This window comes from Rattus norvegicus, chromosome 12, assembly GCF_021556685.1.
Source record: "Rattus norvegicus strain SHRSP/BbbUtx chromosome 12, alternate assembly SHRSP_T2T, whole genome shotgun sequence".
Lineage (NCBI taxonomy): Eukaryota > Metazoa > Chordata > Mammalia > Rodentia > Muridae > Rattus > Rattus norvegicus.
Genome location: NC_141545.1, coordinates 7773766 through 7789707, shown reverse-complemented (window position 1 = coordinate 7789707; position 15942 = coordinate 7773766). Strand labels below are relative to the sequence as shown.

Genomic DNA, 15942 nt, shown 5'->3' with positions numbered 1-15942 from the left:
GGGTGTCTTAGTCAGGGTTCCTATTCCTGCACAAACATCACGCATGACCAAGAAGCAAGTTGGGGAGGAAAGGGTTTATTCAGATCACACTTGCACATTGCTACATCACCAAAGAAAGTCAGGACTGGAACTCACAGGTCAGGAAGCAGGAGCTGATTCAGAGGCCATGGAGGGATGTTACTCACTGGCTTGCTTCCCCTGGCTTGCTCAGCTTGCTCTCTTATAGAACCAGGACCACCAGTCCAGGGTCAGCACCACCCACAATGGTCAACTCCCACCTTGATCACTAGTTGAGAAAATGCCTTACAGTTGGGTCTCATGGAGGCATTTCCTCAACTGAGGCTCCTTTCTCTGTGATAAATTCAGCTTGTGTCAAGTTGACACATAAAACCAGCCAGTACATTGAGTGTGATTTCTTTTCTCTTTTTCTTTTTTCTTTTTTTTTTTTTAATTCCAGGCTTTGGTTTGCTGTAATTTTTTAAAATATGATCTCTCTATTTTTTAAATGTAGGACTGTAGAACTGTCAATTTACCTCTTAGTACTGCCTTTATTGTGTCACATAAGTTTGTGTGTGTGCCTTCATTTTCATTTAATTATAGAAAGTCTTTCATTTCTGCCCTGACCCACTTTTTAGTAGTGGTTTGTTCAGTTTCTATGAATTCGCAAGCTTTCTGTTGTTTTTGATATCTGGCTTTATCCCTAGTGGTCAGGTAGGATGTAGGGGTTATTTGAATTTCCTTTTGTCTGTTGAGACTTGCTTTGTGTCCATGTATGTGGTCAATTTTGGAGAAAATTCCATGACTTGCTGGGAAGAAGAATATTCTTTTGTGTTCCCAGTGAACTGTTCTGTAAATATCTGTTAGGTCCATGTAGCTTACGATGTCAGTTAACTCCAGCATTTCTCTGTTTAGTTTTTGTCTGGAGGACCTGTTTATTGATGAAAGTGGATATTGAAGTATCCTAATATCAACACATGAAGGTCAATATGTATATAAATTGTCGTAGTGTTTTCCTTTTTTGTTTGCTTGTTTTGTTTTTAATGAACTTGGGTACTCTTGTGTTTGGTGCACAGACGTTAAGACTCTCAGTAGCCTCTTGGATTTTCCTTTCATGAGTGCGTAGTATCTTTCCCTATCTCTTCTGAGTAGTTTTGGATTGAAGTCTGTTTCCTTAGATATTGAAATGGCTACCCCAGTTTGCTTCTTGAGTCTATTTGCTTGGAATATCTTTTTCCCTCCCTTCACCCTGAGGCCTATTCTTGATGTGGAAGTGTGTTTCTGGGAGGCAGCTGAAGGATGGATCCTAGTTTTGAATCCATTCTGTTAGTCTGCGTCTTTTGATTGGGAATGAGGTCTGCTACACTGAGGATTGTTAATGAGCAATGTTTTTGATTGGCACTGTTTTATTGTGGGCCACCCCCCCCATTTGCTGTTCTGGTATTATTTATTCCTTGTGTTTTCTTTGTTGTTTGAGTTTGACGGTTTCACACACACACACACACACACACAGACACAGACACACACACACACACACACACACACACACACACACACGGTACTTGTGGGGTTGGATTGTCGATAGATACTGCTTAAATCTAGTTTTATCATGGAATGTCTTTCCTCATCCCTTGTGGTTGATTGTTTTTTGGGGTATAGTATTCTGGGCTGGTGTCTGTGGTCTTTTAGAATCTGTAGACTATCTGTCTAGGCCCCTCTGGCCTTTTGAGTTGCCATTAAAAAGTCAGGCGTTATTCTATTATCATTCCCAACCCATGGGTCACAACCCCCTTTGGGGGTCATAACAGATATCCTGAATATCAGATATTTAAATGATCCACAACTGTAGGAAAACTACAGTCATGAAGTAGCAATGAAATAATTTTATCGTTATGGGCTCATCACGACACGAGGAACCGTATCAAGGGTTGCAGCATTAGGAAGGTTGAGAGCCTGTTCTAATAGGTCTGCCTTTCCATGTTGTTTGCTCCTTTCCCCATTCACATGGTAAGGAGTGTTATTTTGTGTGCTGTCTAGGAGTCTGAGATGGTGATTGAGGTGATTCTAGGGGCTGGTGTCTGGCTTTGCCTCTGTTGGGTTCTGTCCCTTGGTTTCTATGTCTCTCTGCGGATCTTATGCAAGTGTCATCGCCACGAATGGCCTTGTTGAGAGGTTTCAGCAGACCAGTCAGTGGCAGAGAGCAGTGGAGGAAGGCTGGGAGAAAAGGCTGAGAGGGCCTTGAAGTAAGAGTTAAGGACATCCTGTTCGAACCTAGGGGTGGTGTCCCAGGCATTTGGAATCATGGGAAGAGGGGGCAATGAATTGTCTCAAGAGACAGGAATGAAAGGCCCAGCAGGAACCAGGTCAGAACCAAGAGCTGGAGTCTCCAGTGAATGTAGCTGAAGTAGGAGGAGGGACATGTGGTGAGCAGGATTTTACAGGACTGAAGGTGTGAATGGAGAGATCATAAAGGAGGACAAAACAAAATTGTGATTCACATGCCTGAGTCCATTGTGTGTGTGTGTGTGTGTGTGTGTGTGTGTGTGTGTGTTAGGAAGGATTAATTATTCAAAGTCCTTCTCCCTTCCTTGGCTTGTGTATTTCCAGCTCAGATGTTTGCACAGCATCAGACATCACACATTCCAGACTCAGTACCTTTCAAGACTGTCCTGATTTCTGACATCAGCAATACTTTAGAGAGCCCTAGAACACCCACACTTCTGAGTGTAAGTTTAGGAGCTCCACTAGAATGACTCGGAACTGAAATAAACACACAGAGCTACTGTGCACATGGGCACATAACACCAGTGTTCCTGTCTGTGCCTGTACAGAGACCAGAGGATGATGCCAAGTGCCCTGCTCTATAACTCTCCTCCTTTGCTTTGATCTAAGGCCTCTCACTGTACACAGGCCCCAGTGATGCCCCTGTCTCTGTCCCCTCACAGGGCTTGGTGTCATACTCAACTTTTTAAAAACTTTGGGTGCTGGGAATTTGTAATCAGGCACTCATGCTGGCACAGCCATACTGAGCAACCTCACTGGAGGCATCTGTGGTGGATGCTCGGCTCCATGGAGGAGCATTCATGAGGACAGCCTGGGTCGCTGCTGCTTACAGGTTTTCGTTTCCTTTGGGGCTTTGTTGTTCTTTTTGGGACAGGTTCTCCCTATGTAGAAAGGCTGGCCTCAAAAGTGCAACGTCTGCAATGTTGTCTGTTCTGATCCTTTAAGTGCTGGGAGTTTTTGATGTATTTTATTATTTCTGTATTTACTCATGGGAGAGGAAACCACAGCGAACATGTAGAGCTCTGAGGATAACTTTAGGTGAATGAGCTCTTTTCCTTCACCACATGGGTCCTGAAGATTGAATTCGGCTTGAGGGGTAAACACCTTTACCTAATGAGCCATCTCATCACTGAAACGTTGGAACTATGTGTGCATATGTCCCCAAACCCACTTGGGATCAACTATGTAATCCGATGGGTGAGACTTTTCATATTCTATGTCCTTTAGGAAGAGGAGAGGCAGGCAAAGAGTCAGGATTGGAGACTGGGGAACTGGGGAATTAGCTCCGACAGCAGGCAAGTACAGAGACCCGAGTTCAGACATGCACACATGTACTTTTTGGAAACCTGGGCATGGTGGCATGCACTTATGACCCCGGTGCAGGGAAGAAGGAGCCAGGATGATCCCTGCAGCTCCCTGCCTAGCCAGCCCAGGCCACACGGCAAGTTCCAGGTCCAATGAGAGATTCTATCTCAAAAACAAGCTAAAAGGCTCCTGAAGAATGACACCCAAAGTTGACCTCTGATCTCCACAAAGGTGTGTATGTACCCCCAACACACGCATGCACGCACGCCCCCACACACACAGAGACAGACACACACACCTACACATGCCTATGAACATAGAGTTCTATCATGTGGTCAGTGATTCTGTCACCCATGCCTACAGGATGAGACTCCAAGTCAAACGCTTTGGGACTAGGGCGATGACTCAGCTGGTGCGATGTTGACTTCGGTTTGATCTCTATCACCCTTGGGAAAAGCTGGGCATGGTGGCCTGTGCTTGTCCTATCAGCACTGGAGAGGTGTGCTGCTGTCAGATCTGCCCTGTGCAGGAAATGAAGGAAGTTTCTTACACCAGAAAAGGAAATTGTGTGCATGTGTGTGTGTGTGTGTGTGTGTGTGTGTGTGTGTCTGTGTGTCTGTGTGTGTCTGTGTGTCTGTGTGTGTGTGTTTGTGTCTGTCTGTGTGTGTATGTGTGTGTGTGTTTGTGTCTGTGTGTGTGTGTATGTGTGTGTGTTTGTGTCTGTGTGTGTGTGTTTATGTGTGTGTATGTGTGTGTGTGTCTGTGTGTGTAGGTGTGTATGTGTCTGTGTGTGTGTGTTTATGTGTGTGTATGTGTGTGTGTGTCTGTGTGTGTGTGTCCAAGTTTGTGCATGTGCGGCTATGTGTGAGTGGGGGTAGGGAGCTCAGAGGACAACCTCAGATATTATTCTCAGAATTCCACCTACCTTTATTGTAACAGGATCTCCTAGCGGCCCCGAGCCTGACCTACTAGGCTAGGCTAGCTGGCCAGCAAACCCCAGGACTTTCTCCTTTTCCTCAGTACTCGTCTTACCAACATCTAACAGTATGTCTGATGTTTTTAAGAAAACCTTTCATTGTGTATTTATTTATTTTGTGTGTGTGAGTGAACGTGTGTGTGTGTGTGTGTATGTGTCTATGTGTGTGTATGTGTGTGTGTGCATGCGCGCAACCGTAACATTATTTCTTTGCTACTTCACAACTGTAATTTTGCTACTGTTATGAGTCATAATATATAATACCTGATGAGTAGGAGATCTAATATGTGAACACCAAAGGGGTAGCAATCCTCAGGTTGACATCCACTGTCAGAGCAATGTCAGTGCAGTTAGCTTTCTCATGTAGATTAGGCTCTCCTGCCACGGAAATGGCCGCCCTCTGTGGGCCCTCCCCAATCAGTCAACAGTAGATAACTCCCCACAGTCATGGGCCAGTCTGATCAAGGCAATTCCTCAACTGAGACCCCCTCAAGATGACTCTAGGCTAAATCCTGTTGGCCGTTAACACTAACTCAATCACGTGCTGAGTCAGCACATCCACTTTAGAGTAATAGACTAAGTTTGCCACTGGGTTCCCGTGAAGCATGCTGTCTTCCCAATGATGGGGTGTGGGAACCCCGGGCCTCTCATTGATCTCTTTATCTCTGCTCCACTCTCAGCTTGATGTGCACCCCGTGTCTGGGACCCTGTCCTAAGGTCTGCCAAATCCTCGAAGGCGAGAAGACCATTGATTCCGTGACATCTGCCCAGGAGCTCCGAGGCTGCACTGTGATCAATGGCAGCCTGATTATCAACATCCGAGGGGGCAGTGAGTACTGTTTGGAGGGTCTCCCTCTTCCTATGTATGAGCTGTGAGCAGGGAAGTGCATAGCTCAGGGTACCCCAAATATTCCCCTCAACTTTCATGGGCATATTCACTTCGGTCCTGTGGTCTCAGCTATTCAGGATGCTGAGGCAGGAGGACTGCTTTAATCTAGCAAGTTCAGACTAACCTGGATGACATAACCTTGTCTAAGGAAACACAACAACATAACAAGCAAACAAAGTGACACATCTGTCCATGGCCCTCTTAAGTAGGCGACTCTTACCAGGAGTTGCCTCAAAGTCCAAAATGAAAATGCTATGGTTCTACCTCTGCCTAAAATTCTTATTTTCCAATCTGCAGCAGGAATCTGTATTCTCTCTATTTTATGTGTAAGAGTGTTGTGCCTGGTTATATGTATATACACGGTATATATGTGGTGGCCACAGAAAAAGAGGGCGTGTGATACTCTGGAACTACAGTTAGAGTTGATTGTGAGTTGCCATGTGGATGTGGGAACTGAACCCTGGTCCTCTGTGACAGCAACAAATTCTATTAATTAATTCTGGGCCATCTCTACAGCCCCCGGGACCCAGTCTTACTAATGTGCACCGAGTCTGCTGGTATGCACTTGCTCTCTCAGCACTGAGGAAATGGAGGTAGGAGACGTTCAAGTGTGAGTTTGAAGTCAGCCTAGACTACGTGAGACCCCATATCAAAGAGATAAATAAAGAAAGGCCCAAGGTAAAGCCAAACCAAGCCAAGCCAAACCAAGCCAAGCCAAACCAAAGCTTTACTATGGGTAGTGCTAAGGTAGGCAGAGGTCTTACCCAGCACTTGTGGATTTGTGGATTTCAGTTCTCAGTACTGTTACTGTGGCACACTGGTGAAGTCACAGCTCTGGGGGAATGGAGAGGCAGGAAGATCAGAAGTTCAAAGTTATCCTTACGTGAATAGTAGATCTGAGGCAAACTTGGGCTCCATGAGACTTTGTTTCAAAAATAGAAATAAAATAAAAGCAAGCATGCTGTATTGGAGTTTGCTTTAAACTCACTACCTAGCCATAGATAGCTTCCAACTCCTAATTCTCCTTCTTTCATATCCTAGGTGCTGGGATAACAGGTTTGCAGGAATGTGCACACTTGCCCCCCCCCACACACATGAGCACACACACATGCACACACACACATGCATGCACACACGCACGCACACACACGCACACACACACACACACGCACACACGCACACACGCACACACACACTCGGTGAAACAGTTCTGTAGACACTCATGGGCGTTTCCTCCTTTTCATAGACAACCTGGCAGCTGAACTAGAGGCTAACCTTGGCCTCATTGAAGAAATCTCAGGGTTCCTAAAGATCCGTCGCTCCTATGCTCTGGTGTCACTTTCTTTCTTCAGGAAGCTACATCTGATTCGAGGAGAGACCTTGGAAATTGGGTATGTCAGCTGGACTGTGTTTGAGACTGCCAACCAAGAAACTCGTGAATTAGGAGAACACAGGGATGGGGAGATGGCTCTCTGGATAAACTGCTTACTTTGCAACATAAAGACCTGAATTTAATCACAGGTTTAGAAAGAAGGCAGGCCTAGTAGTGTTGGGGACACAGAGGCAGGATCCCTGGGGCTCCCTGGCTAGTCAATCCTTACCAGGTTTGAGGCCAGTGAGAGACCCTGACTCAGAAAACCAGGGTGAATAAGGTCTAAGGAATGGCAGCCAGGTTTTCCTCTGTTCTCCACAATCATGAACGCATCCGTGCACATGCAACACAAATTTTCACCCATGCATGTGTGAGTACATGCATGCACATACACATGAGAACTTAGGGCTTTTGTTTTTTATAATCCAACTGAACCAAAATAAAGCCTGTGTTAGATGAAAATGCCTGAGACATTTGTGAATATCCATTTAGCAAGGAACACAAAATCTACTTTATAGTCTTTCTAGGGAAGCCAGAGGGTACTGGCTGGAATTTGCTAATGGTGTGTACCTCTGTCAAAACTACACTGAGATGGAGTATGATAAATGCCTGGTCACAGCCATGTTTGGAAACTTTTCCAGTTGGTTCTGTCAGTTCAAAACTATCACCTTAAAGGGATAAGGGATAGTTTATACTGGAACCAATTATGAGCAGCCAGGAACACTGATAAAGGTTATCCCAAATTACATATTCCAATGTGGTAACAGTCCCAGAATATTTTTATACTAATAGAACACAAAGTCATAAACCCCTTGGTACCTTTAAAATATGTTGGTATAAACATCAAAGAGGTGAGTATCAGAAAACCAGGGAAATCTCTGCTTTAGGCCTCAGAAGTCATCTTAGTGTTTTGGTTAATAGAAGCTGATGGTCTGCTATGCTAGTACATTCCAAAAGGTTTACATGTTAGTCCCAAGGATGTTAGGTCACGTACAGAGGTGGGCAAGAGTGACTATTAAGAGGGTTAAAGTCAGACCAGGATAAATTGTGATTAGACTTTGGACCTGCAACAGTCTAACTTCTCCATGGTCATTGAAATTTTAATGAATTAATCAGCCTTGTAGAAGGTTCAACATAAGGTCTCATGTCCACTCCCGCCCCCCTCCCCCCTTCCCAAACAAGACCTTTTGTTCGCTTATCAGAGATCATAGTCAAGATCTTTGTCTTTTCTGGCCCCTGGAATTCCACCTCTTTAAGGTATCCTCACAGCCACCCCCAGGTGTCCATCCTAATTTTCCTCTTAGTCTCCATTTTCTTTCTGAGTTGGCAACATGGGCTCCTTGTCTTAGGATCTTGCCCTACCTAAGCTGCAATATTCAGACTTCTCTCCTTATCCGTGACTCTAAGCCTGACCCTGTAGATTGTCTCAGGTGACCACTGGGAACCTCAGATAAAGCAAGTGCAGTTCTGACCCCAGTTATTCATCCTTGTTTCTGGAACTCTCTTTTGCTCTGCTCTCCTTCAGGTCCTGCAGTCCTTAAGTTGCTTAAACCAATAGAAGTCCTGAGTGTGGTGTTTAAAAGGTGGAGATATGCATGAGCAACAAGTGTGTGGAGGGTCATTGAGAAATGCAATAGAGAAATTAGATTTTGTGTTTCTTGTGGGCTCAGAATGAGTGCCCTGTACTCAAGTCTCATCACTGGAAAAAACAACAGCAAATAGGGAAAGGTGTAAAAGGACACGCTAATCCACACTGTCTTAAAGCAGAACCACACAACTGGGTTGCTGATGTGCATGTTTCATCCCAGGACAAGAGGTGGAAAGAGACAGCTCTCAGGGCCTGCCTGGCCTGGTCAGTGTAGTGATTTCTAAGGCCAGCTGGGGCTACAGAGAGAGACATTTCTCAAAACCATTAAAAAAAACAAAAACAAAAACAAAGAAACAACAACAAAGAAACAGGAATGTAACACCAAACCAAACCAGACATGTTTGCAGCCTTCCATCGTTTTTATACCCAAACTTGATTCCCATTTCTATTTTATTTGACAGACCTGGGTCACATAGCAATTGCTGGAAAGCTGTGAGGGAGGTGGGGAGAACAGTTATCCATCTTTTCAAACTTCCGTGTTTGAGAAAGGCAATAGAAAAGAAGGCTGGAAAGGTGTTTGAGAACTAAATTCACCATGTTTAAATTTGCTCCCCTAAAAAACCCATCTGCTTATGCTGATATTTCTGTCATTAATATTTTTTATGTTAAAGCCAGGGTCTTTGGATTGGCTGCGCTTTCTGGAACCAACCAGAGCTGTCCAATAGAATTATAAGTCACGAATGAGACTTTTAGTGTTCTGGGGCTCAACTTAAAAACTTACCTAGCCCATTATGTCTCAAATGTTCAATTTTAGAATCATTAATTAAAACAACCTGGAATTTTTTCACCTTCCCTTTTGTGGTACTTCCTTGAAAATCAGTCCATCCACCCATCCACCCATCTACCCATCCACCCATCCACCCATCCACCCATCCATCCATCCATCCATCCATCCATCCATCCATCCATCCATCCATCCAATCTATCTGTCAGATCAAGACTCATTTTCATTTAGCCCAGCCTAGCCTTGAACTTGCTCTGATGACCTTAAACTTCTTTTCCTTCTGCTTTTATTTCCTGGGGTATGCAGTGCTGGGCTGGAATCCATGGCCTGTGAATACTAGGGCAAGCACTCTACAAACCAGGCTATGTCGCCAATGCTTACCCCACCCCCGCCCCCGCCTTTCAAGGCAGTTTGGAACTATAAGCCTGTTCACATGGTACACAGGGTATAACTTCTGTGTCCATCATGGAGGTCCATGTGCTTCCTTTCCCTACTCATCACTTGCTAGTAGACTGCTAATTGTCCCACAACACAAGTCTGATAAAACTCATCACGAATACATAAAACCTTTAGCTCTGTAATGCCCATAGGGATTGTATAACCTAGAGTTTCTTTCTTTTGTTCTCTCTCTTTCTTTCTTTGTTTCTTTCTTTCTTTGTTTCTTTGTTTCTTTCTTTGTTTCTTTGTTTCTTTCTTTGTTTCTTTGTTTCTTTCTTTCTTCCTCCTTTCTTCCTCTTCCTCCTTTCTTCCTCTTCCTCCTCCTTCTTCCTCCTCATGCTCCTCCTCTCTTCCTCTTTCTCCTCCTTTCTTCTTCCTCGTTCTGCTTCTCTGCTCTTCCTCTCTTCTTCCTCCTCCTCTTCCCCCTTCTCCCCCTCCTCCTCCCCCTCCTCCTCCTCCTCCTCCTCCTCCTCCTCCTCCTCCTCCTCCTCCTCCTCCTCCTCCTCCTCCTCCTCCTCCTCCTCCTCCTTCCTCCTTCTTCCAGAGAAGGATATATATTCATGGCTTTGGTCTAGTATACAGTAGACTCAGGGTTCATTTTATTGCAGCTTCTGGGTATTTCCTCAAACCTGCTGGGTAAAGAACACTACTTTGCTCTTCCTCCGGGTTCAGCTTATATGGTTATATGTCTTCAATTTTCCCTCCTCCCAAACCTAGCCCGACCTCCACCCTTATTCTCCCTCTGCACCTTCTTCATCCTCCATCTTTGCTTCTTCTTTCTTCTCCAGCTCCTTCTTTTCTTCTCTCTCTTACTTTGCCCCACCGAGAATTGTATCTAGTGCTCGATGCGTGCTAAGCAAGCACTCTGCCATTGCGTAGTCGGGGATTACAGACAGGGTCTCGACTACTCAGCTACATCCCAGCCCCTCGCTGGAGAATTCTAGTTAAGTGCACTACTCCTAAGCCACGCCCTCAGTCCGCAGCGGGGGATTCTAGGCAGGGGTCTACCACTGAGCCACGCCCCCAGCTCCTCACTGGGGGATTCTGGGCAGGGGCTCTACCACTGAGCCACGCCCCCAGCTCCTCACTGGGGGATTCTGGGCAGGGGCTCTACCACTGAGCCACGCCCCCAGCCCCTCACTGGAGGATTCTAGGCAGGGGCTCGACCACTTAGCCACACCCCATTCCCTTACTGGGGGAGTCTGGGAGAGTATTCTATACTTTTCTGGCATAAAAAATTATCAGCTTCTTTGTTCTTCATATTTCCAAAGATATCCTTGCACCTGTACGTAGAATGTATTTTGATCCTAATCAGCCACCAGGCACCCCTCTTACTCCACATAGACCATCCCACCCCATCTTCCTCTCAAGTTCATTTCTTCTTTTTTTAAAACAAAATTACCAACCCACCTAGTGCGCTCTGTGGCAGCTGACATCCTGAAACTAAAGAACACCGGTCGTCAGTGTGTGTGTGTCTCTGTAGGAACTATTCTTTCTACGCCTTGGACAACCAGAACCTGAGGCAGCTGTGGGACTGGAACAAGCACAACCTCACGATCACTCAGGGCAAGCTCTTCTTCCACTACAACCCCAAACTCTGCCTGTCTGAGATCCACAAGATGGAGGAAGTGTCCGGAACCAAGGGCCGCCAGGAGAGGAACGACATTGCCCTGAAGACCAACGGGGACCAGGCATCCTGTAAGTTGCTTCATTCTTAGGTCCCCAGTGGCTGCCCTCTGGCAGCTACTACCCTAGCTCTCATGAAGGTGCCATTGCTGTTTCCTGAGCTATAGATTTATGTGAGAGGAGTTTTAAAATACAAAAGGCAGGTGGGTATATGTATGCCTATGTGTGTTTGTGTACATGTGTGTGAATACGTGTATGTGTGTTTGTGGATAGAGTCCATGTGTCTGTGGAGGGCAGAGGACAATATCAAGTATCATTCTCTGGGGATCATCCACCATTTTTTTTGTTAGATATATTTTTTTTCTGCCTAGAGCTCAACAATAGCCTTTTTAGACTCATCTAAGAACCACAGGAAAATGTCTTTCCTACTTTTTCAGTACTGAGGATAGAAGTGTCCTATTGCTGTGAGGAGACATATGACCAAGGCAATTTTTATAAAGGAAAGCATTTAATTGGGGCTGGCTTAGTTTCGGAAGCCTAGGCTGTTGTCATCATGGTGGGAACCACAGAGGCAGAGAGACAGGCAGAGACTGAGAGCTCATATCCTGATCCACAGGCAGAGGCAGAGAGAAGAGAGAGCCTGGGCCCCACATGGACTTTTGAGCCTCAAATGCATCCCCAGTGTCACTTCCTTCAACAAGGCCATACCCCCAACAAGACTCACCCTCTAATTCTTTCCAAACACTTCTACTTGGGATTCAGCATTTAAACACATGAACCTGTGGGACTCTTCTTATTCAAACTACCATGTTCCACTCCCTGGCCTCTGTAGACTTGTAGACATATCGTAACACAAAATCCATTCAGTCCAACTGCAAATCCCTCATGTTCTATCCCAGTCTCAACACTTTAAAACAACCAAAGTCTCTTCTGAGACTGAAGGTGATCTCTTTGCTATGCTACCAGGAAAATCAAAAAGTATGTGAATACTTAAAACACACAGTGGCACAGGATATGCATGGCCATTTCAAAATGGAGGAAAGGAGCACAGTGAGGAAATACTGGACCAATGCAAGACTGAAGCCCAGAACGGCAAACTCCAAACTCTGTATTAGGTGACTCTTCCTTTCCAGCTTTGCTGAATGCAACACATTTCTCTCCCTTGGGTAGCTCTCCTTGGCAGATAGCCCATAACTCTGGCATCTCCAATGTCCTGGGGTCTCCAATGCTATTGGGGCTTCATTTTCACATATTCACACAATGACCTATCCTGGCCTCCCTGCAGGGACCTCCTGTTTGCCTAACTGGAGACCAAGCATTCAAACATGAGCCTATGGGGGTTAGCCTTGTTCAAACCATCACAGCCATGATGCCTGGAGGTTTTTCTTCTCCTCCTTCCCCTCCTCCTCCTCCTCCTCCTCCTCCTCCTCCTCCTCCTCCTCCTCCTCTTCTCCTTCTCCTTCTCCTTCTCCTCCTCCTCCTCCTCCTTCTTCTTCTTCTCTCTCTCTCTCGCTCTCTCTCCCTTTTCCTTCTTTCCTCCCTTCCTTCCTTCCTCCCTCCTTCCCTCCCCTCTCCTTTACTCCCTTCCCTTACATCCTCCTCTTTCTTCCTCCTTTTTCTTCCTTCTCCTCCTTCTCCTCTTCTTTTGCCCCCTCCTCTCCTTTTTAATTCTTCCTCCTTCTCCTCTCCCCCAAAACATGGCTTCTGTGGACAGAACTCAGATCCCCAGGCTTATTCCTGAGAATTCACACACTTAGAGCATTCACCAAGTAAACCGTCTTCGCAGCCTGCCAAGGCAGGGTTTACGTATCTTGTCTGAGCCAGTTGCACAAAGCACAATGTTTTATGTCCCATAAGCATAAAACTAATGCTGAGGGCATCATGGCTGATGAAATATATGCAGCAGTGTATATCACCTGGGAAGCAGTGACAAGATGAAGTTTGGGGCTAGAAAAATGGATCAGTTCTGTTGCTTTCATCCAAAGCTTCTTGGGGATGATTTATTTTCTCTCACATTTCCAGATCACAATGCATCATTCAGGGAGCTCAGGGCAAAACTCAAGGCCCAGAGGCAGGAACTGAAGCAGTGACCATGGAAGAATGTTGTTTATGGGTTAGCTACCTTTCTTATATAAGCCCAGGGCCACCTACCCAGGCATGGCACTGTCCATAATAGATTGGGCCCTTCCTACATTAATCATCAGTCAAAAACATGCTTCACAGACATGACCACAGGCCAATCTGATGGAGGAAGATTTTCAGTGAGGTTCTTCTTCCCAGGTGTGTCAAGTTGATGACCAAGATTAGCCATCACACCTGCAAATACATGAGCATGCATACACATACGCATATACACGTACGCATACACACACATAACCGAGACCACCCCTTTGCTCAAAAGTGGCCAATTAGCTGTTCTTTTTGCATTGGCCTGGATCATCCAGGGTTCAGTTGAGCATTAGATTCAGCTTGGTCTTCAATACCGAGTTATCTGCTGACTCCTCACCTTTCAAACTCAGCAGGACCAGTTGCTACTTATGTGGATGAGGCCCATGTAAGCAGTAGCAGATCCTATACGCCCCTGTTTTCATTGTAGACCTAACACAGTCTAGAGTCACATAGAGAGAGAATCTTTTTTGGTTCTTTTTTTCGGAGTTGGGGACTGAACCCAGGGCCTTGCGCTTCCTAGGCAAGCGCTCTACCACTGAGCTAAATCCCCAACCCCATAGAGAGAGAATCTTAACTGAATCCCAGGTCAGACTGGTCCTCAGTCATGCCTGTGGAGCATTTTCTTGGTTGACGATTGATTGTTTAGAGGGTTTCTTGCTGGCCCAGAGCTCACCAAGTAGACTTGGCTGGCTTGGCTTTGTTTTTGATTGATTGTTGAAATGAGAAGAGCCATTCCATGGACTGGGTCTTGAGCATGAGAGTGGAGAAAGCTAAGTTGAGCAGCCGGCAGGCATCATCCTCATGTCCTCTTCTCTGCCGTTGACTGTGGATGATGAGAAATGATCAATGACTCACTACCTTAGTTTCCCTGAAATGACAGTCTGACCTGTAATTGTAGCCAAACAAACTCTTCCTCCTTTAAGCTGCTTTTTTCTTATGATATTTTATCACAGCAACAAAATGAAGACAGGTCTCCTGCCATCCTTTGATCTAACTCTCTTCCCAAAGAGGCAGGAGGTTGACTACTTTGGTCTGAAGCTAACTATTCAATCCAATTGCCTGACTTTTTTTTTTCTCTTGACCCTTTCTAGGTGAAAATGAATTACTTAAATTCTCTTTCATCCGGACGTCTTTTGACAAGATCTTGCTGAGGTGGGAGCCCTACTGGCCCCCCGACTTCCGAGATCTCCTGGGATTCATGCTGTTCTACAAAGAGGCGTAAGTAAGAGGAGGTAGATGTTTGCTCCTTGTTGCAGAGACAGACAAAGACTGTCAAGAAGAAGTTTAAGGAAGGGAAGTTCCATCTTGGCTCACAGTTTACATGGTGGGGTTGTCATAGCAACAGGAACATGAAGCAGCTGGTCACATGACATCACGGCTGACAGGAAGCATAGAGATGAATGCTGGCGCTCAGATCATGCTCCCCTTTAAAAGAAGATGTTTTACGCATTCCTTTACATTTTCACACATCTCTGTAGTATAGTGTGATCATATCCATCCACCATGTTCTCCCTCCACCATCCCCTAGTGTGTCCATCCTGCTAGTCCCTAAGCTTCACATGCTCTCTGTGTTGTTAACAAGCCTTTGAATTCAGTAAGTGCTGCCCATGTGTGCATGCATGCACATGGAGATATCCCTAGAGCATCCATGTCCCCAAAGGACTACTCCTCCTCTAGGAGAGGACCTTGGTGCCCTCCGCCATCCTTGCTGAAATGTCAATCGGCTTGATCTGGTTCAGGCAGTCCCAGCTGGCATGAGTTGCTGTGTGGAGCGACCATGCCATGTCCGCCATGTCCAATAGTCAGCACTGCACAGCTCCTCCCATTTTCCTCTTCATTTAGGCTGGGGGTGTATCTACCTGTCTCCATCTCACGGTGCTGGCATTGCAAATGTTCACTACCACACCTGGCCTTTCCATGGGTGCTAGGGATCGAACTCTGGTCTTCGTGTTTGTACGGCAAGCTCTTTGTCCACTGAGCCATCTCACAGGCCCAGCGGTCATATGTTGCTGACTCATGTAGGGAATATGAAATTTTCTATGGGGAACATAGAAAATGTTGGAGTGGGAAGAAAAAAAAAAAAGAATGCCTTGACTACACCTAAGCTACCACACACCGTACACCCTCGCTATGCCACAGAGCCTTAGTTATTTACCCTTATGGCTCCATGGTAAGTTGAGAACTGATACTCTGTGAGCGTAGTCAGCATTGTGAACTCATCACACTCTGCCGCGAGCTTGGGAGAGGCTGGAGAGGAAGCTCAGTAGTTACGTGTGCTTACCATGCTTCCAAGGACCTCAGTTCGCTTTCCAGCATCCAAGTAAGGCATCTCTCAACCATCAGAACCAGGGGTCCAGTGTTCCCTCTGGCCCTTGAAAGCACATACATGTGACTGCACACACTCAGATGCACATTCCTACTTCTAGAAAGACACATGCTGTGGAATGTACTTAAAGTCTCAAAGTACAAAGAAGCAGACATGGACAGATCTTTTGGGGGCTCTGACTAGCCAGAG

The 15942-nt window shown here is 45.8% G+C and overlaps 1 protein-coding gene across 5 annotated transcripts in view; it reads left to right on the top strand.

Moving 5' to 3' along the window:
* Insr (insulin receptor) overlaps window positions 1–15942 on the top strand; it is a 138074-nt gene that overhangs the window by 80873 nt on the left and 41259 nt on the right. For all 5 annotated transcript variants that reach the window (XM_087577748.1, XM_087577747.1, XM_087577746.1 and 2 more), the window contains 4 exon segments: window positions 5242–5390; window positions 6697–6841; window positions 11116–11330; window positions 14519–14645. In XM_087577748.1, coding sequence (XP_087433874.1) covers window positions 5242–5390; window positions 6697–6841; window positions 11116–11330; window positions 14519–14645 — 636 coding nt within the window.